This window comes from Gopherus evgoodei, chromosome 6, assembly GCF_007399415.2.
Source record: "Gopherus evgoodei ecotype Sinaloan lineage chromosome 6, rGopEvg1_v1.p, whole genome shotgun sequence".
In the NCBI taxonomy this organism is placed as follows: domain Eukaryota; kingdom Metazoa; phylum Chordata; order Testudines; family Testudinidae; genus Gopherus; species Gopherus evgoodei.
Window position 1 is genome coordinate 115,050,295 of NC_044327.1, and position 22,361 is coordinate 115,072,655.

The 22,361-nt window shown below is 41.0% G+C and overlaps 1 protein-coding gene across 2 annotated transcripts in view; it reads right to left on the reverse strand.

The window, feature by feature from the left end:
- Nucleotides 1–22,361, reverse strand: part of MALT1 (MALT1 paracaspase) — a 75,497-nt gene that overhangs the window by 28,102 nt on the left and 25,034 nt on the right. The window contains exons 5-10 of one of the 2 annotated variants that reach the window (XM_030567288.1): nt 13,131–13,309; nt 11,894–11,990; nt 11,069–11,101; nt 8,648–8,674; nt 5,835–5,867; nt 531–734 (exon numbers count right to left, since the gene is read on the reverse strand). In XM_030567288.1, the coding sequence (XP_030423148.1) occupies nt 531–734; nt 5,835–5,867; nt 8,648–8,674; nt 11,069–11,101; nt 11,894–11,990; nt 13,131–13,309 (573 nt within the window). The remainder of the gene's footprint in view (nt 1–530; nt 735–5,834; nt 5,868–8,647; nt 8,675–11,068; nt 11,102–11,893; nt 11,991–13,130; nt 13,310–22,361) is intronic. The other variant, XM_030567287.1, reaches the window with a different exon arrangement.

A 22,361-nucleotide genomic window follows, 5' to 3' on the forward strand; every position in this document is an offset into this window, starting at 1 on the left:
TACAAGTAACATTGTTTCCTTACAGTTTCTTTTCTGCCATTACAAGTAGGTTTGTGCATTTACATCTGCTACACTGAATACTGTATTGGTGCATTCTGGGAAACACTACACAGCACTGACTCTTGCTTAAGTGTTTTTTTCCCCTAGATCACAAAAATTATGCATGTCCCACTACCAAAAAAAGCCACTCAAATGCAGCAATCTTTAGCAAATAATAAACCTTTTAAATATGAAAGTATGTAGCAGTATTTAGCAGAATACTATACATTTAGGTGTGGTTAAAAGAGGCTCAAAGATTTTATCTGTTCACTAATAAAAGCAACAATACCTTTTACTTAAAGCCACAGGATGTGTTGGTGGGTGTTTAACTCACTTCCTCCTTCCCCCCATATACATGCTATTTACAGTGACATCAGCTTTACTATCAAGTAGGACTTAGTGATCTGGCCGAAAGGTGTAAGTTAATGTCTGAGTATTCTTGATTCAGAAACGTTTTACTAAATTAACTGGACATGTCATGACTTTCTTACCATACACTCCTTTGTCCAAAAGAAGTAAAAATTCATCCACTGCATTCCGCATCTCAGATTCAGTAAGATCCAGAAGAGAAACAACTTTGAAATCCAGCTGTCTCAGCAAGTTGGTCAATTCATAAACATCCACCATTGGAGCTTTCAGCTGAGGGTGATTCCAGTAGCTCATGTTTCCTATTAACAGAGCTACCTTGTCAATTGCTGCAAAGAAATGAAAATATTTTCATACATTTTTGACTCAAATATAAGGTTTTTTTAAAAAAAGATGATCTATTTTCAAATCTAGTGCATGTGCAATATTTAGTATATTTTAAAAAAAAAAGGGTAAAAAATTGGCTTTGTGCCAGCGAAGAACTCCCCTGGGGGCCTGGTTTAATATTTCATTAATTTCCAATCACTTGCTCTGAAAAAGCCTGGGAAACCAAATAGATCTTGCAGTATGTCCTGAAGGTGAACAAAGCTAGGTTCTAATGCATCCAAAGCTTCTTAACTGCCTGTTCTGACAATAAGTCAGTCACTACTGTACCTATGATTCTCTGCCTGCCTCAAGTTAGCATCTCTCTTAAAGTGCAAGCAAATAGTTCACCCTCCATAACAGTATTGAAATGTATCTGAATCAGTATTATATTGCATTAATAACTTGCTATATTGTTTAGACCAGAACTAATTAAAAATAGCTGAGGTTTGAGAGTTTAATGTAAAAGTAGACAGTACTTATTGAAGACCGATGCCTTTATCTGATTATTCAATCAGAACTAATGTGTTTTCCAAAAGTTTAAAGCATTTTTGTGCTGACCACGAACAACAGAGATTAAAAGATACTGGTCTATTATGCCAGTAGAGTTCATGAATATCTTGGATATGAACTCAATGCTTTTTCTAGAAAGGGTTTAGTGCAAGGATGTTTGAATAAATCCATGTAAAGAGATTCTAGTTAACATCATGGAAGCACTAACTATGATTTTAATAGAAGAGGAGGCTGTACTTGGAATTTGTGTATTAGTTGCTAGTAAACTGGCTACCAAAATTAGATCCTATTATACACAATTTAATATCTGAAATCATATCACGCTAAACTTTGGTAGCAAGCTTATTAACTCTCGTCAGTGATCATTCAAAACTGTTGATAAGAAGATTTAAGACAGACTGAAACTGCATGATTCAACATGTAACTTCTGCCCAGTAACTGACTGCGATACTGGGAGAGGTACTGGTAACAGGGAAAACCACAACATTTTTAATGAGGTACTGAGTTTCAGCTTGTGCTGGATGTCAGGAGGTATCAGATCCATTTTATTTCTACCATGTGGATTCTTCTGTATAAACACAACTGAATTGGCTCAGGCAAAAACAGCAATCAAGTTCTCTCTGTAGTGACTTATTATGGCATGGAAGCCTATCATTATGCACACAGCTTGTATCTTGCTGTTTCAATAAAATGCTTTGACCTTTTATTGTTACAGTGTATGTTTATTCTCTTTCAAAAGGAAGGTTCTTAGCCAAAGATTCAATTCCAGTGGACGTTTTCAAGCTACCTCAAAGCCAAATCCCATAAAATGGACAATGGAGTAAGAAATTCCCCTTGTCTAAAAGAAACTGAGCCTCAAAGTTGTTGCTTAACTTAGACATTAGGAATTCTATGACTGTAACAAACATGGCACCAAAGCAGCTATGATGTGTCTATGCCCGAGGTTCTTTTAATTGTCTATAGACTTTATGGTTTCCGAGAATCAAATGCTCAAATCAGGCTGAATGTAGGCATATATTTTGTATCTGTCATTCAGGACACCTAACAATCAAAGAAAGACTACTAAGGCAATCAGACTGTCAAAAATATGTAACTTAGAATGTTTGCAATGAAGAGGTAACATGGCCTTTTTTTTTTTTTTGGGGGGGGGGGGGGCTCAGAGATTTCCAGCCCAAATGCAACGAACCTACCCACAAAAGAGAGGACTGAATAAGGCCAAATGGTATGGTTATATTTCACAAGAAGCAAGACAGATTTTACAAGAAGATGGAAGTTCAGATGTGCTAACAGAGTGATTTTAAGTTAATAAAAGACATGTCCTAACTAGATAGGCCCCTTGTAACAAATGCTGGCTCTGCAGCTCCCATTGGCCAGGAACCATGATCAATGGGAGCTACAGGGGCAGTGCCTGCAGGTGTGGGGGCAGCACATGGAGCCTCCCTGGCCACCCATGCACCTAGGGGTTGCAGGGACCTAGAGCCCACACCCCAGTCCAGAGCTCATACCCCCGCAGCACTCTAACTCCCTGCCCCAACCCCACTCCCTCTCCCATACCCCAAACCCCTCATCCCTGGGCCCACCCCAGAGCCCGCACCCCCAGCCAGAGCCCTCACCCCCCTCCCACACCCCAACCCCCTACCCCAGCCCAGTGAAAGCAAGTGAGGGTCAGGGAGAGTGAGCAACAGAGAGAGGAGGGATGGAGTGAGCAGGGGCAAAGCCTCGAAGAAGGAGCAGGGGCTGGGTAGGGATGTTGGGTTTTGTGCAGTTAGAAAGGTGGCAACCCTAACCTTTAATAAAGTATGGCAAAACTCATCTAATAAGTGTATTGAAACATTTACCGTGACACTCAAACACTATGTGCGTGAAGTCAGTGCACATATTTCCAGAAGAAGGCATTTGTTGCAGCCAAGGTGTTCATGTACTGACTGAGGAACACCTATTACTACTGTGCTGTTTATTTTTAATTAAAAAAAAACTTTGTTCCATTTTAATCTGAAGGCATAGGTGATCATGTAACACAGAGGCAGTCGTGATGGAATAGAAGAGAGATTCATATAGTAAGCTATTTGGCGCTCAAACAGATTTATAACTCAGGTGTCCCATGCTAAGAAAAAAATAGTGGAAGAGACAAAAGTTTTCACTTATTAGACAAAAGTGCAACCACCTTTTGTGTGAAACAATTCTAATTCTACCATCTTAGATTGTCAAGCCATTCAAATACTGCACCAACATACATGTTGAGACCACAGACATAAGGAGCTAGAAATTATGAGAACTGAAAGGCAATTCTATACCAATTAATTTTAAATATTTAAAGTTTGCTAACCAAAGCATCAATAAGCTGCAGAGATTTTTATGCCTCTCAATATAGCTTTTAAGTATACTGCAGACCTATTGCCCTAGCAATGCTAGAAAAAGACTACAATAACTGATTTAGGCGAAGTCTACACTACGCGTTTAAACTGAATTTAGCAGCGTTAAACCAATTTAACCCTGCACCCATCCACACGAAGCCTTTTATATCGATATAAAGGGTTCTTTAAACCAATTTCTGTACTCCTCCCCGACGAGAGGAGTAGCGTTGAAATCGGTATTGCCATGTCTGATTAGGGTTAGTGTGGCCGCAAATCGACGGTATTGGCCTCCGGGCCTCCGGGCGGTATCCCACAGTGCACCATTGTGACTACTCTGGAAAGGAATCTGAACTCGGATGCACTGGCCAGGTAGACAGGAAAAGCGCCACGAACTTTTGAATTTCATTTCCTGTTTACCCAGCGTGGAGCTCTGATCAGGAAGGGTGGCGATGCAGTCCCAAATCCAAAAAGAGCTCCAGCATGGACCGTACAGGAGATACTGGATCCGATCGCTGTATGGGGAGACAAATCTGTTCTATCAGAGCTCCGTTACAGAAGACGAAATGCCAAAGCATTTTAAAAAAATCTCCAGGCTACGATAGACAGAGGCCACAGCACAGTGTTGTGTGACAAGCGTAACGGAAAGCCAAATAATCAAATGGACGCTCATGGAGGGAGGGAGAGGGTACTGAGGACTCCAGTTATCCCACAGTCCCCACAGTCTCCGAGAAGCATTTCCATTCTCGGCTGAGCTCCCAATGCCTGAAGGGTAAAAAAACATTTTCCCGGGTGTTTCAGGGTATATGTCGTCAATTTACACCCTCCCACCCCAGAAAGGGGGAAAAAACGTTTCTCGCCTTTTTTCAATGTCACCCTATGTCTAATGCATGCTGCTGGTAGACAGGGCGCTGCAGCGCTGAACACCAGCATCCCCTTCCCGATGGCAGACAGTACAATATGACTGCTATCCATCATCATCATCAGCCCGTGAGTGTTCCTGGCTGGCCTCGGTGAGGTCGGCCGAGGGCGCCTGGGTAAAAATGGGAATGACTCCTGGTCATTCCCGGCAGATGGTACAGAATGGCTGGTAACCGTCTTCATCATAGCAACTGGAGGCTGAGCTCCATCAGCTCCCCCTCCCACCTTCATGTCTAAAGAAAAGATTCTGTACTGCCTGGACTATCATAGCAGCTGGAGGCTTCCCCCCTTCATTTTATCTCACTAAAAAGTCAGTGTTTCTTATTCCTGCATTCTTTATTACTTCATCACACAAATGAGGGGATACTGCCATGGTAGCCCAGGAGGGTTAGGGGAGGAGGGAAGCAATGGGTGGGGTTGTTGCAGGGGCACCTCCTACAATGGCATGCAGCTCATCATTTCTGTGGGATCTCTGGGGCTCTGACATGGAGCCGCTGAGCTCTCTGGTTCTCTAGTACACTTGCCCCATATTCTAGGCAGGACTGAATCTATTTTTAGACAAAACAAAGAAGGGAATGACCCAGGGAGTCATTCCCATTTTTGTCCATGCGCCCCGGCCGACCTCAGCGAGGCCAGCCAGGAGCACCCATGACAGCAGCAGATGGAACAGAATGACTGATAACTGTCATCTCATTGCCAATTTACAATGGCATGGCAGACAGTGCAATAGGGATGGTAAGCATCTCTGCTACCTTGCAAAGGCAAATGAATGCTGCAGTGTAGCACTGCAGTACCGCATCTGTCAGCAGCATCCAATACACATACGGTGACAGTGACAAAAGGCAAAATGGGCTCCATGGTTGCCATGCTATGGCATCTGCCCGGGCAATCTAGGGAAAAAGGGCGCGAAATGATTGTCTGCCGTTGCTGTCATGGAGGAAGGATTGAGTGACGACATTTACCCAGAATCACCCGCGACACTGTTTTTGCATTGGGATCTCAACCCAGAATTCCAATGGGTGGGGGAGACTGCAGGAACTATGGGATAGCTACTCACAGTGCAATGCTCCGGAAATCGATGCTAGCCTCAGTACATGGATGCACACCGCCGAATTAATGTGCTTAGTGTGGCCGCGTGCACTTGACTTTATACAATCTGTTTTACAAAACCGGTTTATGTAAAATCGGAATAATCCCATAGTGTAGACATACCCTCCAATTCAGACGCACATTTCTTCTTCAAGATATACATTAATTTATCATGGATATGAAACTACTCACCAGAAGGCCTGTCAGCTGATTGCTCTTGAAGGTCTATTTAAAAGAGAGGAAAAGCCCTGGATCAGCAGTAGCTTCAAATGTAGTTGTGTACATTAGAGAAACAAGTGCTGCATTTGTTTAAGACAGATCCCTATTTCAGCTAGTTCTTTTCTATAGCTTGGTGTGGTCTTTATTTCCTTTCTAACTTTGCAGCACAAGTTTTCATTCTTAATGCCTATCAATGAGTTACTTGCTGTTATCCTAATTTCCCACCCTACAGCACATTTGCTTTAGTAGGATATGTATGGTGAGGGGTTTTATTCCCTGAACCGGAGGTGGCAAGGAAATGTGGATTTTGATCTTACAAACTACATGTTAGTATTTTCAATAAAATCTGAAATACTGTACAATATATCCTCTCTGATCAGATGTATTGCAGGGAATCAAACAGATCATGAGTTGGGCTATATTCTATATTCAGCAAGGTTGAGAATTTGCTTTGCTAGAAATTCTTTAATTTTTATTTCACCACTTGCAGTGGTATGGAAGAGCTAACAACATTCAGTGCTGAACAACAAGTGGGTGAAATGCCTACCTCTTTTGTTAACATGCATATATCATGACAACCCTGTCAATAGATTCTCTTGGAATATAAATTAACTCTTGGCAAAAGTATATGTCTTCTGTGCCCAGCACAGGAATTACATGGCCTTTATGATGTGACATTTTTGGGAACCCAGTGTCTGGGATAATCCTTAATGGAGTAATAGTTGAATCTCCAACACAAACAACAAAATGTTTATCAAATTAGATTAGTTGCTCTCCAATCTGATTGACACTATATCATCACAACCATTTATATGTTTGGCAGCCAGACACATTAACTCAATAAGACTTCATTCTAGCAGCAGATAATCTGCTAAAAACAGCATCACACTGAAACATCTCAAGTACAAAGATCACATACAGAAAGCAAAAAAGATTTATTTTTTAAGATTAAGTGACTTGCTGTAGTTTTGCAACTATATAAAGTGACTTGCTGGATTATCTTCAAATTATACTAGTTTATTTTAGTGCCCATGACATGACAGTTAATATTTTCAATAGATATATGTGTAACGCTGGCAAACCAGGTGCCAGTATATGCCAAGGTCCCCTGCCCCACTGGGATACTAACAAACATATAGCGGGAATCAGTCTGGTTCACCTGTGTGTTAATATTGATGAAATAGGTATTAGAGTTATAAAAATATGAGTAGTGTTTAGGCTTTATTGAATTCTTGTAAATTGCTGGATACAGATGATGATATAAGTAAGATATCTGAGCATTTGCATTGTAAGCCTCTGTAACTGTGTAAGTCATCAGACAGGAGAGAAACATTAACTAGTGTGAAAAACTAGTTTCCAATAGGACATGTTATCTCCCACCTGACAAAGAAGATCCATCAACACCACACGAACTATTGTGGAACATCAGAGGATAAAAGATTGCTGATTGCTCTGCTCCCCTTCTCCCCCTCCCACCCCCATTCCCCATGAAAAGAAGAGGTGCAAGTGAATTTCTTTCACCAGCTAAGTTTGCAACTCCAATCAGAAGGGGGTGGAGGAGAATAAAAAAAGCCATAATGAGGAGAAACTCTCTCTTGGCTGCTTGGACTCTAGCGGTGCAAGATTTCTAGGCATAAGCAATGCATCCCCAGCTGCTTAGTCTGGGTTAGCCCTAAGGGACACAATTATCTTGCTTATTATAGAAGCTTCTGTTATCTTTTGAAACTTTAGATACAAACTCATTTGGGTATCTATGTTTACCTGCTTTAAACTTGTAAATAACACTTATTTCCTTTTCCCAGTTAGTAAATCTTTAGATAGTTCATTATAGGATTGGCTACAAGTGTTGTCTTTGGTGTGAGATCTAAAGTGCAACTGAGCTGGATAAGTGACTTGTCCTTTGGGATTGGGAGTAACTTAAATATTATTAAAGCAGCAAAGAGTCCTGTGGTACCTTATAGACTAACAGACGTTTTGGAGCATGAGCTTTTACAGATCCAGACTAACACGGCTACGCCCCTGGTACTAAATATTATTGTGATACTTGATGTAAGAGACCATCTATTACAAAGGCAAGCTTACCTGGGTGGAAAGATGGATCAGAGTTCACAAGAGCAGTGGTTCTCAAAGCCAGTCCGCTGATTGTTCAGGAAAAGCCCCTGGCGGGCCGGGCTGGTTTACCTGTCGCATCCGCAGGTTCGGCCGATCGCGGATCCCACTGGCCGCAGTTCACCACTCCAGGCCAACGGGGGCTGCGGGAAGGGCAGCCAGCACATCCCTTGGCCAGCACCGCTTCCCGCAGCCCCCATTGGCCTGGAGTGGCGAACTGCGGCCAGTGGGAGCCACGATTGGACAAACCTGCAGCCACAGCAAGTAAACAAACCAGCCCAGCCCACCAGGGGCTTTCCCTGAACAAGTGGCGGACTGGCTTTGAGAGCCACTGCCCAAGAGGGCTGTCTGTGACTCCACGTTAAGGCACTGTTATCATGCTTGAGGAGTTTACACTTGAGACTTAAATTTTGATAATTTAATTACAGATTAATTATAGAACTCACAACCAATTTGGGGTTTGTGCCCTGCTTCTTATCAGTCAGCCCAGAGGTTGGTACTCATGCTCTTGAGTGACTGCCAGACAGCTTGACAGTGTGACTGAATCAAACCCCTAGATCTAATACACCTGGACTATGTAAATGAAACTTAAATTTTGCAGCTCTGATCTATTCAGTTTTTAAGGTACATTTCAAATCTGAAATTAAAGCTGTTTATTTCAAAACATGTGTACTTACCAGGCTTTCCAAGACTACTAAACTCTTCTGTAGAGAAATAATTAAAAAATAATGAAATTCCAGTTTTGACAAACAAGAAGGAAAATAAATATTGGTCATAAAAGAGATCAACTATTGTATTCTGTACTTAATAGAAGCTGAAGGCTAGAAAAGCAAACTCTAAAACCTGGACAAATTATTTTAAAAAAGTTGTATTTTTATGGTTTAGTAAATTTATCCCTTCGGAAGCTTTCATCACACCACACACACAAAACAAAAAGCTACAAGTTGGTTTACATCCAAATACGAAATATGATTAGTTACAGTACTCAGATTTCATTACAGTGTCTATATCAAGGAATAGACAACAGAAACAATAATGGGAAAAATACATAGAATATACTTCACTCAATTAGTCCAGACTTTCAAGCAGCTTTAATGACAAGTGAGAAAACAAACGAAATCACACATAGGAAGATATTTGTTTTTATCAATGTTCTAAAATAGCAACATACTAAACAAGAATGTATTTATTTAAAAAAGAAATTAAAGACATTTCTAGGATGATTTTCAGAAATATCAAACATTCACAGGACTCTCTGATTTTTCATTTCAGGGATTTTAATAGGAGCTAAGGGAAAATTTATTTTAAGAGCCAGGAAACAAAGAAATCTTCTAGACAGTCGGGTGAAACTCACACCAAAGCAGAGGGCCCACACAAGACCAATCTGACATTGAAGGTATTCACGGTAAAGGGCTCAATACTGCAAGGTACTTAGCACCTACATGTTCCGTTTACTTTTGGCACTTGGCCCGTCACAGAGGCTGAACTAGTTCATTGGGACTCATCCAAGCTCTGTACACTGGTGAAAAAATGCTTCATAATAGTTTAACATTGCGCTCTTCCATTTCTTCCAATGTATCTGTTAATATTACGGCTGTCATACGATTAAAAAAAAATAGTCACAATTGCAGTTTTAAATCGCAGTTAAACAATAATAGTATACTCATTTAAATTCAGCATGGAAGTATGCCCTCTGGAATGGCGGTCAAAGCATGAAGGGGCATACAAATGTTTCACGTATCTGGCATGTAAATACCTTGCAACACCAGCTACAAAAGTGCCATGAGAATGCCTGTTCTCACTTTCAGGTGACACTGTAAATAAAAAGTGGGCAGCATTATCTCCTGCAAATGTAAACAAAACTTGTTTGTCTTAGTGATTGGCTGAACAAGAAGTAGGACCGAGAGGACTTGTAGGCTCTAAAGTTTTACTTCGTTTTGTTTTAGAGTGCAGTTACATTAAAAAAAAAAATTCTACATTTGTAAGTTGTACGTTCACAATAAAGAGATTGCACTACAGTATTTGTAGCAGGTGAATTTAAAAATACAATTTCTTTTGGTTTTTTAACAGTGCAAATACTTGTAATCAAAAATAAATATAGAGTGAACACTGTACACTCTGTATTCAGTGTTGTAAATGAAATCAATATACTTGAAAATGTAAAAAACACCCAAAAATATTTATAATACATCTAAATTGGTATTCTGTTATTGTTTAACTGTATGATTAAAACTGATTAATTATAACTTTTTTTAATCTAGTTAATTTGTTGATGTAACTGCGATTAACTGATATACATATTTTAAAAATTATGCTATGTAGTAACTAAGGCTATGCCTGGTTTGATTAGAAAGTTAAATAAAATCTCTCTAAAATCTCAAAGTAAATTTCCTTTTGTACAGAAGCATACCATACATAATGTATAGTTTAAATAGTCAAGGCAGGAGATGGACATTATGGGCCTGATCCTTGGCTCTCGGTACATCCCCTCTGTAGCATGGAGCAATACAAAGAGGAAGTAAAGCTGCCCTAATAGAACAGCTGGGAGAAACCCCTTGTGTAGGTATAAAGCTGGTGTAGAACTGGCAGAACCATCCCAATGCCACCACCAACACAGAGGACACACTCCAGTAGTCTCTGCTTGCACAGGCCATTGCCAGACAACGTAAGCTATGGGAGCACTGCCACTGCTCTAACTTACACTAGGTCTGAATCAGCAGACACTGGTGCCTAGGGAGCTGCGCTTTTCCCAAAAATGTTAGCCTTTTGCCTAGCTGAAGACACCCCAGCACCCTCATGTTTCATAAGAATCTGGTAAATTTTTCAAGCTTTGCACATGGCTACAGTGCAGAACCAAAATATTTTTGATGCACAGATAAAGAAAGTAGCTCATAATTTTGTTTAAAATGATAGCAACAGATCAAAGGAGAAATGGGAAGCACATGCATAAGTATCAAATTATGTTGCAAATCAATATGCTACAGCACATTAAAGCCTTCAACTTCACACACTATTGTAGTGATAGATCCAGCAATCTCCATAATTCCCAGCATCCAGGATTATTTTTAAAGCTACCCACAACCAAAGATTTACTTTACCTTCAGTGCATTCCACTGCCATAGCTTTTCTTCCTTGTATTTTAAGAGAAAAATCTAGGTATAATTCATGCTCTCAATTAGTATTAACTGCCAGAAGATGACAGCAGTTACTGCCAAACTGTATTGCTAAATATGGATAAATATTCAAATTTTAAACAGCCCTCATCTGTCGGTATTAGCATTGAAAAAATTTGGTTGCCAAAGTTTAGGTGTATACAATATTAGAGTGAAAATACAAAATGAAAAAAGTTATAAGTCTAAATTCATATTTACAATTCCAGTGCCTATGAAGACCAGTATATAAGTTATTAGAATATATTTTTCCCCTCCCTAGGTTCCTTTTGCAGGTGTACACATACACACACACACACACCAAACTGGATTACACATTTATTTGCCTTCACTGTGGGTAATTTCACCTGGTGCTATTTGTGCTTATGAAGGAAGTAAGCAACTGAAACTCAAATCACCACCACCACCAAAATTCTGTAGGTGAAATCTTGATAGTCAGACAGGTCATTCTCTTGTCAAAGCACCGGTCCTATCTTTTGTCCACAAACTACATGAACTGAATGACTTTTCACTATATACTAGCATGTTCAGAAACTTGATAAATTGCACAGAGATACTAGCAGAGGATCTCTAAGCACTTTAAAAATGTTCAGTTTCTAAAAATCCCCGTGTGCTGTGCAAACTGGAGTTACAGAAAGGTTAAGTGACTTGTCCATGGTCATGCACTGGGAGTTCTGAATAGGAATTCTAATGCCAAGTCATCAGGTTTTATTTGCCAGCTTTCATTATGTGTCAAATTAACAGAACCATTACCTATCATGACTTCTATCTTCTTGCTTTCTTGATTGTCTTGATCATTAAACACACGACACCAGTAGGTCCCCTGATGTTCCATGTCCACATAAGACACCTATATAAGCATCAGAACCACACATCTTAAAATATATAAAATGCATTTTCAGTTAAACCAGTAAAAAGGAAAAAAAGAGTCATAAAAATTAAGACTAAACATCCTTCACAATATTTCAAATACAAAGGCCCTGATCCTGCAGCATAGAGATCTGTCTGCATAACGGAACTCAAAAATAAAACAATGTAAAACTTCAGAGCCTACAAGTCCACTCAGTCCTACATCTTGTTCAGCCAATTGCTACAAAAGTGCCATGCAAATACCTGTTCTCACTTTCTGGTGACATTGTAAATAAGAAGAGGGCAGTATTATCTCCTATAAACGCAAACAAACTTGTTTATCTGAGCGACTGACTGAACAAGAAGTGGGACTGAGCAGACTTGCAGGCTCTAAAATGTTGCATTGTTTTCTTTTTGAATGCAGATTTTTTTGTACATAAATTCTACATTTGTAAGTTCATGATAAAAGACTGCACTGCAGTACTTGTATTAGGTGAATTGAAAAATACTCTCTCTTGTTTTTTTAACAGTGCAAATACTTGTAGTCAAAAGCAAATATAAAGTGAGCACTGTACACTTTGTATTCTGTGTTGTAATTGAAATCAAGATATTTGAAAATATAGAAAACAAACATTTAAATAAATGGTATTCTATTATTGTTTAATCGCTTGACAACCCTACTACAAATTTATCTTGCTGATTTGAGACGAATTAAGCATGGGATACTACAGCTCAGATGAGTTTAGAAAAATATTTGCCACATACAACATTCTCAGGTATGGTGTAGAGAAAAAGGTGCTGCAAACATTTAATTCAAAATATAATCAATAAATGCATCCTACATCTCTTTAGCCTTCTGTTAAATTAACACCATTCTAACCTGGGATACAAAAGTATCTTCCATTGCCTCCAAACAATTAATACCACCAGAGACATGGCTCCCCTAATTAAACTTATTTTAGAACGCTGCACTCCAAAGGGACTCAAAACCACTATGGAAATACTAGCCAATGGGACACCAGAAAACTAAAAGTGTTCCTTATGCTATCTCACAGCTAAATGATTCTTATAAATTTAGCCTCTAAGGCAAATAACTAAGATAAAAATTAGTTTCAGAACTCAGCACTCCTCAATAACTTACCGTATATACCTTTCTGTTCCCATTTGTCAACGGAAATCCATTTCTGAACCACTGGTAATGAGGAACTGGGTTTCCAACAGCACCGCACTCTAGAATCAATGTGTCCCCTACCATCAGGTTTTGTGATTGGGGCTGAATGCAGACATGTATCTTGTTTTCAGGCAAACCAACCAAGCTTCCTTAAATTTAAAAAAAAAGAAAAGAAAAAAAACCACACACATACAGAAAGAATTAACTGAAAAGCAAGACCAGGCTTTTTTACTGGTCTGTCTTAAATAGGAGGGAGTCGGAGACAAAAAGATAGAGAATGATTAGTTTGCCTTTTACTTACTTCAATTTCAGTACATAAGGAGGTGCCTCTCCTAGTCTCTAGACCGTGACAAACTATTATTAATAATGTTTATTACATTAGTGCCTACAGACCTTAAAAATACAGTAAAAACAAACCATTAGCCTTTCTCCATACAAATCAGATCAGCAACAACCAGACTTGTCCCAGCTCAGCTCCCACATCATCCTAAACACCTACAATAAAAATACTGCCCACAAACACCCCGAACTTCAGCCTGTTCCAAGTATCAGAGGGGTAGCCGTGTTAGTCTGGATCTGTAAAAGCAGCAAAGAGTCCTGTGGGACCTTATAGACTAACAGACGTTGTGGAGCATGAGCTTTCGTGAGTGAATACCCACTTCATCGTCACCCACGAAAGCTCATGCTCCAAAACGTCTGTTAGTCTATAAGGTCCCACAGGACTCTTTGCAGCCTGTTCCAGACTTCTGATCAAACAGAAGGGCTTTGCAGCATGCCCTAAACAATAGCAAATACAGACTACATCTCTACCCCAGTATAACACTGTCCTCGGGAGCCAAAAATAAACTTCACGCATTATAGGTGAAACTGTGTTATATCGAACTTGCTTTGATCCATCAGAGTGCGCACCCCCCCACCCCCCCCAGAGCACTGCTTTATCATGTTATATCTGAATTCATGTTATATCGGGTCACGTTATATGGGGTAGAGGTGCATAAAAAAAAAAAAAATTTTTTGCCAAGCCTGAATAGATACAAATAGAAAGCAATACACTGCATCACATTGACAACAAAACATTAAAAATTCTCTTCTCCTCTTTCCTCTCCTCCCCCAAAATTAAAGCCACAATGAAGTTTTATTTAACAGACATACGTGTTTAAAGCAAGAAGCCCGGGGGAGAGAGGGGCGGGGAGATGGCTAGCTTTTAGTGCAGTGGTCCCCAACCTTTTTCATCTGGCAGGCACCAGACAACGAGCCACAGAGGACCATGACGGCGAATGAGCATCCGCCAAAATGTCACCGACAAGCAAGAGGCGTTGCCGCCAAAAATCGGCAGCATTTCGGCAGCAATGCCATGAATGACACTGCTTCTCGGCAGCATTTCAGCAGATGCTCATCTGCCAGCCGGTACACGGGCGCACAGACACCCCAGCGGGTGCCATGGTGCCCACAGGCACCGCATTGGGGACCCCTTTTTAGTGTCTTTAGTGTTTTCCAGACATTGTAAGATATAATGAGGCAACAAACTGAGCCTATGGGGCTGGTAAGAAGTCTAAGCATTGTGGTGCTGGATCCAATAGGATCTTTATTCAGCTTTCTTTATATAATACCATGTGCTTGTGCTTATATAGAGACTTTACTCAGTCTGCAAGTGGCCCTTAAAATTGTCAGTTGGCATTTTCAAAGATTAATGGGAGTTAGGGATGTAAAAACGCTAACCAGTTAACCAATTAACTGATAAGCAACAGTCTTATCGATAACCAGAATGTTTTAACATTTAAACTCTGGCTGCGGGACTCCCCTCTCTCCCAGCCCCCTGTATCCCGGTTGCTTCCGCCCCTCCCCCCTGCGCTATGGATCCTGGCAGCTGCCAGCCCCATGCCTGGGGCTCTGTGCGGGGTGGTAGCTGGGACCCCGGGCACGCAGAGCAGCAGCCAGGACTCCAAGCACGGGCCCAGCAGTGACTGGAGTCTGGTGCTGGGGCGGCAACCAGGATCCCCGGTGTGTGGGGAGGCAGCAGAGCCTAATGTTTAAACGGTACAATTTTAATACTTTAAACATTTACCTTTTAAAAACATTATTTACATCCCTAATGGGAGTTGGACACCTGATTTCCTTAGGCCTTTTTGAAAATCTCCGCTCGCAAGTTTACCTAAGAAATGTTTTCCCCCCATCCCCCTAACCCTGCTCCACCAGAGGATAGAAAGGACAAACCTTGCACCATTTCTGTATCTTAAGCTAAGCAACTGAGGTGCCATCCATTAGGCTCTGATTAAATTTAAATAAGAAATAATGAAGCGAAAGAAAGAGGCAGCAACTTTCAGTGGCCCTGGGTTGACATGTTTGCTGCACTCCTACTTCTTTTATATGTTGAGCACTCAGGACATAAACACCCTGGAAGGAGGCTTTGAACCCCTCCATTTATAACTAATGCTAACCCTTGCTAATTCTTTGACTAGTTAGAGAAGCAGTTTGACCTGGATTTTGTGGGACAGTGGATAAACAAATCATTTCTGCAGCTGCAGAATTGCAGAAAATGAACTCCGGTTATGACTCTAGAACTTGAAGCATGTGTGGTACAACTGTTTTGCCTCACATCATCCACAGACAGGGAGACATAGTTTTAAATCTGTACTAAGCCAAAGAACTTGGAAACATACAGATGTCTATTAGGCCACAAGGAAAGTGGATTGAACTGAAGAACTTGTGGATTTAAAGGTGGAGGAGGCCTGGAATTACTTCAAGTCGAAGTTGCAGAAACTATCAGAAGTCTGCATACGAAGAAAGGTGGAAAAAATCATAGGCAGGAGTTGCAGACCAAGCTGGATGAGCAAGCATCTCAAAGAGGTGATTAAGAAAAAGCAGAAAGCCTACAAGGAATTAAGAGAGCTTTAAACTAGAAATTTGGGGGAGATGGTTGGGAGATGTTCGGGAGAGCTCCACGCCGGAATTTAACCTTGAGAGGGAAGTAAACAAAGTAAGAGGGGATACAGCCATAGACAGAAGAATTGGCATAAGGAGGAAGGGTAGTGTAGATAACAGACTAACAGGTGACGTTGGTGGTAGAATGTCCATGTCTAACAGGGTACAGAATGTGAGTGAAGCCAAACGGCAAAAATTAAGATGTCTGTACACTAATGCGAGGACCCTAGGGAACAAAATGGAGGAACTAGAGCTACTGGTGCAGGAAGTGAAACCAGATATTATAGGGATAACAGAAACGTGGTGGAATAGTAGTCATGACTGGAGTACAGGTATTGAAGCCTATGTGCTGTTTAGGAAAGATAGAAATAAAGGCAAAGGTGGTGGAGTAGCATTGTATATCAATGAGGAGGTTAACTGTAAAGAAATAAGAAGTGATGGAATGGACAAGACAGAGTCTGTCTGGGCAAAAATCACACTGGGAAAGAAAGCTACTAGAGCCTCCCCTGAGATAGTGCTTGGGGTGTGCTACGGACCGCCGGGATCTGATTTGGATATGGATAGAGACCTCTTTAATGTTTTTAAGGAAGTAAACACTAATGGGAAGTGAGTGATCATGGGAGACTAACTTCCCAGATATAGACTGGAGTACAAGTGCTAGCAAGAATAGTAGGGATCAGATTTTTCTGGATGCGATAGCTGATGGATTCCTTCACCAAGTAGTTGATGAAGCGACAAGAGGGGATGCCATTTTAGATTTGGTTTTGGTGAGCAGTAAGGACCTCATAGAAGAAATGGTTGTAGGAGACAACCTTGGTTTGAGTGATCATGAGCTAATTCAGTTCAAACTAGATGGAAGGATAAACAAAAATAGATCTGGGACTAGGGTTTTTGATTTCAAAAGGGCTAACTTTAAAGAATTAAGGAAATTAGTTAGGGAAGTGGATTGGACTGAAGAACTTGTGGATCTAAATGCGGAAGAGGCCTGGAATTACTTTAAGTCGCAGCTGCAGAAACTATCGGAAGCCTGCATCCCAAGAAAGGGGAAAAAAAACATAGGCGGGAGTTGTAGACCAAGCTGGATGAGCAAGCATCTCAGAGAGGTGATTAAGAAAAAGCAGAAAGCCTACAAGGAGTGGAAGAAGGGTAGGATTAGCAAGGAAAGCTCTCTTAGTGAGGTCAGAACATGTAGGGATAAAGTGAGAAAGGCTAAAAGCCAAGTAGAGGTGAACCTTGCAAAGGGAATTAAAACCAATAGTAAAAGGTTCTACAGCCATATAAATAAGAAGAAAACAAAGAAAGAAGAAGTGGGACCGCTGCACACTGAGGATGGAAAGAAGGTTAAGGATAACCTAGGCATGGCCCAATATTTAAATAAGTACTTTGCCTCAGTCTTTAATAAGGCTAATGGGGAGCTTCGGGGTAATGGAAGGATGACAAACGAGAATGAGGATATGGAGGTGGATATTACCACATCTGAGGTAGAAGCCATACTTGAACAGCTTAATGGGACAAAATTGGAGGGCCCGGACAATCTTCATCCGAGAATATTAAAGGAACTGGAGCATGAAATTGCAAGCCCGTTAGCGAGAATTTTTAATGAATCAGTAAACTCAAGAGTTGTACCATACGACTAGAGAATTGCTAACGTAGTTCCTATCTTTAAGAAAGGGAGAAAGAGCAATCCGAGTAACTATAGGCCTGTTAGTTTGACATCTGTAGTATGTAAGGTCTTGGAAAAAATTTTGAAGGAGAAAGTAGTTAAGGACATTGAGGTCAATGGTAATTGGGACAAAGTACAACATGGTTTTACTAAAGATAGATCGTGCCAAACCAACCTGGTCTCCTTCTCTGAGAAGGAGACAGACTATTTAGACAAAGGGAATGCGGTAGACCTAATTTACCTCGATTTCAGTAAGGCATTTGACACGGTTCCACATGCGGAATTATTAGTCAAATTGGAAAAGATGGGGATCAATATGAGAATTGAAAGGTGGATAAGGAACTGGTTAAAGGGGAGACTACAACGGGTCGTACTGAAGGGTGAACTGTCAGGCTGGAAGGAGGTTACTAGTGGACTTCCTCAAGGATCGGTTCTGGGACCAATCTTATTTAACCTTTTTATTACCGACCTTGGCACAAAAAGCGGGAATGTGCTAATAAAGTTCGCGGATGACATGAAGCTGGAGGCTATTGCTAACACGGAGAAGGACCGGGATATCATACAGAAAGATCTGGACGACCTTGTAAATTGGAGTAATAGTAATAGGATGAAATTTAATAGTGAAAAGTGCAAAGTCATGCACTTAGGGATTAATAATAAGAACTTTAGATATAGATTGGGGATGCATCAGTTGGAAGCAACAGAGGAGGAGAAGGACCTTGGGGTATTGGTAGATCACAGGATGACTATGAGCCGCCAATGTGATATGGCCATGAAAAAAGCTAATGCGGTTTTAGGATGCATCAGGAGAGGTATTTCCAGCAAAGATAAGGAGATGTTAGTACCGTTATATAAGGTGCTGGTGAGACCCCACCTGGAATACTGTGTGCAGTTCTGGTCTCCCATGTGTAAGAAGGATGAATTCAAACTGGAACAGGTTCAGAGACGGGCTACTAGGATGATCCGAGGAATGGAAAACCTGTCATATGAAAGGAGACTCAAAGAGCTTGGCTTGTTTAGTCTAGCCAAAAGAAAGATGAGGGGGGATATGCTTGCTCTTTATAAATATATCAGAGGGATTAATATTACGGAGGGAGAGGAATTATTTAAGCTTAGTACCAATGTAGATACAAGAACGAATGGGTATAAACTGGACACTAGGAAGTTTAGACTTGAAATTAGACGAAGGTTTCTAACCATTAGAGGAGTGAAGTTCTGGAACAGCCTTCCAAGGGCAGTAGTGGGAGCAAAAGACATATCTGGCTTTAAGATTAAGCTTGATTAGTTTATGGAAGGGATGGTATGATGGGAGAGCCTAATTTTGGCAATTGATCTTTGATTATTGCCAAATAAGTATGCCCAGTGGTTGGTGATGGGATGCTGGATGGGATGGGATGGGATCTGAGTTAGAAAAGAATTCTCTGCAGTGAGTGCTGGCTGGTGAGTCTTGCCCACATGCTCAGGGTTTAGCTGATCACCATATTTGGGGTCGGGAGGGAATTTTCCTCCAGGGCAGATTGGCAGAGGCCCTGGAGGTTTTTCACCTTCCCCTGCAGCATGGGGCATGGGTCACTTGCTGGTGGATTCTCTGCGGCTTGAGGTCTTCAAACCACAATTTGAAGACTTCAATAACTCAGGCATAGGTTAGGGGTTTGTTATAGAAGTGGATGGGTATGGTTCTGTGGCCTGCTTTGTGCAGGGGGTCGGACTAGATGATCACATTGATCCCTTCTGACCCTAGAATATATGAATGGAAGGTGGGAGGGATCAGCAAGGAACGCTACCTTATTGAGGTCAGAATACGTAGGGATAAAGTGAGAGAGGCCAAAAGTCATGTACAATTGGACCTTGCAAAGGGAATTAAAACCAACAGTAAAAGGTTCTATAGCCATATAAATAAGAAGAAAACAAAGAACGAAGAAGTGGGACCGCTAAACACTGAGGATGGAGTGGAGGTTAAGGATAATCTAGGCCTGGCCCAATAGCTAAACAAATACTTTGCCTCCATCTTTAATGAGGAGCTAATAGCAGGGTGATAATGCTGGGGTGATAAATGGGAATGAGGATATGGAGGTAGATATAACCACATCTGAGGTAGAAGCCAAACCTGAACAGCTTAATGGGACTAAAACAGGGGGCCCAGATAATCTTCATCCAACAATATTAAAGGAACTAGCACATGAAATTGCAAGCCCATTAGCAAGAATTTTTAATAGATCTGTAAACTCAAGGGTTGTACCGTATGACTGGAGAATTGCTAACATAGGTCCAATTTTTAAGAAAGGTTAAAAAAGTGATCCGAGTAACTGCAAGCCTGTTAGTTTGACATCTGTAGTATGCAAGATCTTGGAAAAAATTTTGAAGGAGAAAGTAGTTAAGGACATTGAGGTCAATGGTAATTGGAACAAAATACAGTATGGTTTTACAAAACGTAGATCGTGCCAAATCAACCTGATCTTCTCTGAGAAGATAAGAGTTTTTAGACAAAGGAAACGCAGTGGATCTAGTTTACCTCGATTTCAGTGAGGCATTGGATATGGTTCCACATGAGGAATTATTAGCTAAATTGGAAAAGTTAGGGTTTAATATGAAAATTGAAAGGTGGATAAGGAACTAGTTAAAGGGAAGACTACAATAGGTGGTACTGAAAGGTGAACTGTCAGGCTGGAGGGATTTCCTCAAGGATCGGTTTTGGGACCAATCCTATTTAATCTTTTTATTTCTGACCTTGGCACAAAAAGTGGGAATATGATAATAAAGTTTACGAATGACACAAAGCTGGGAGGTATTGCCAATACAGAGGAGGACCAGGATATCCTACAGGAAGATCTGGATGACCTTGTAAACTGGAGTAAGAGTAATAGGATGAAATTTAATAGTAAAAAGTGCAAGGTCATGCATTTAGAGATTAATAAGAATTTTGGTTATAAGCTGGGGACACATCAGTTGCAAGTAACAGAGGAGGAGAAGGACCTCGGAGTATTGGTTGATCACAGGATGACTATGAGTCGCCAATGTGATATGGCTGTGAAAAAAAGCTAATGTGGTCTTGGGATGCATCAGGCGAGGTATTTCCAGTAGAGAGAAGCAGGTGTTAGTCCCATTATACAAAGCACGGGTGAGACCTCATCTGGAATATTGTGTGCAGTTCTGGTCTCAATGTTTAAGAAGAATGAATTCAAACTGGAACAGGTATAGAGAAGGGCTACTAGGATGACCCGACGAATGGAAAACCTGTCTTATGAAAGGAGACTCAAAGAGCTCGGCTTGTTTAGCCTAACCAAAAGAAGCTTCAAGGGAGATATGATTGCCCTCTATAAATACATCAGAGGGATAAATATTAGGGAGGGAGAGGAATTATTTAAGCTCAGTACCAATGTGGACATGAGAACAAATGGATATAAACTGGCCATCAGGAAGTTTACACTTGAAATTAGAAGGTTTCTAACCATCAGAGTGAAGTTCTGGAACAGTGTGCCAAGGGGAGCAGTGGAGACAAAAGACATACCTGGCTTCAAGACTAAGCTTGATAAGTTTATGGAGGGGATGGTATTATGGGATAGCCTAATTTTGGCAATTAATCGATCTTTGACTATTAGTGGTAAATATGCCCAATGGCTTGTGATTGGATGGGATCTGAGTTACTACAGAGAATTCTTTCCTGGGTGTCTGGCTGGTGAGTCTTGCCCACATGCTCACGGTTTAGCCGATTCCTCCCCGACCCCAAATATGGCAATTTCCCCCCAGGGCAGATAGGCAGAGGCCCTGGGGTTTTTTTTGCCTTCCTCTGCAGCATGGGGCAAGGGTCACTTGCTGGAGGATTTGCTGCACCTTGAAATCTTTAAACTATGATTTGAGGACTTCAGTGGCTCAGATATAGGTTAGGGGTTTGTTTCAGGAGTGAGTAGGTGAGATTGTGACCTGCGTTATGGAGGAGGTCAGACTAGATGATCATAAGGGCCCCTTCTGACCTTCAAGTCTATGATTCTATGACAGAATTCTGCAATGAAAAAGTGTCTGAAGCTATCTCAGCTTGCAGTGGTTTATTAAGTACTAAACAGTCAGTGTGACTTCCTCACGTAGGTGTGTGTTTCTGCAGTTCAATAACACAAGCAATAGTCTTAGCAAGTGTCTGCATAGGTTTTTAAGTGGACCAGTGTTGAAAGCTGGATGTTAGGCCTGCCAGCCTTTACAGTAGCTCATTTCCTTCCCCAGCAGTGAGTTTTGCATGGGGAAATCACATTCTATTACTTTTTATGCAGAAATCAGTCATCCTCCACAGCCATTGTGAAAATTGGTTGAAGCTTCCAGTTAGTCTTTAACTCTCTTATCTCTGGCTCAAGTACAGAGTGGAGGATCCCTGAAATACACCGTGCTGTACATGCTGTGTTGCTCAGAAATTGTAGAATGGGACAAAGGGAGACCAAAGGGAGTCAATGCATACAATACATATTATTATGAGCCCTTAATCCACGAGTGATTGACAGATTAGATGCCAACATGTGTCTGCATATTCTGGACCTTTAATCTAAACACATTGACATGAGTGACCACAACAGCTGAGCCAAAAGCTTCATGATATATTCTCTCTGGGGAAGTCTGAACTTGCTGTTGTT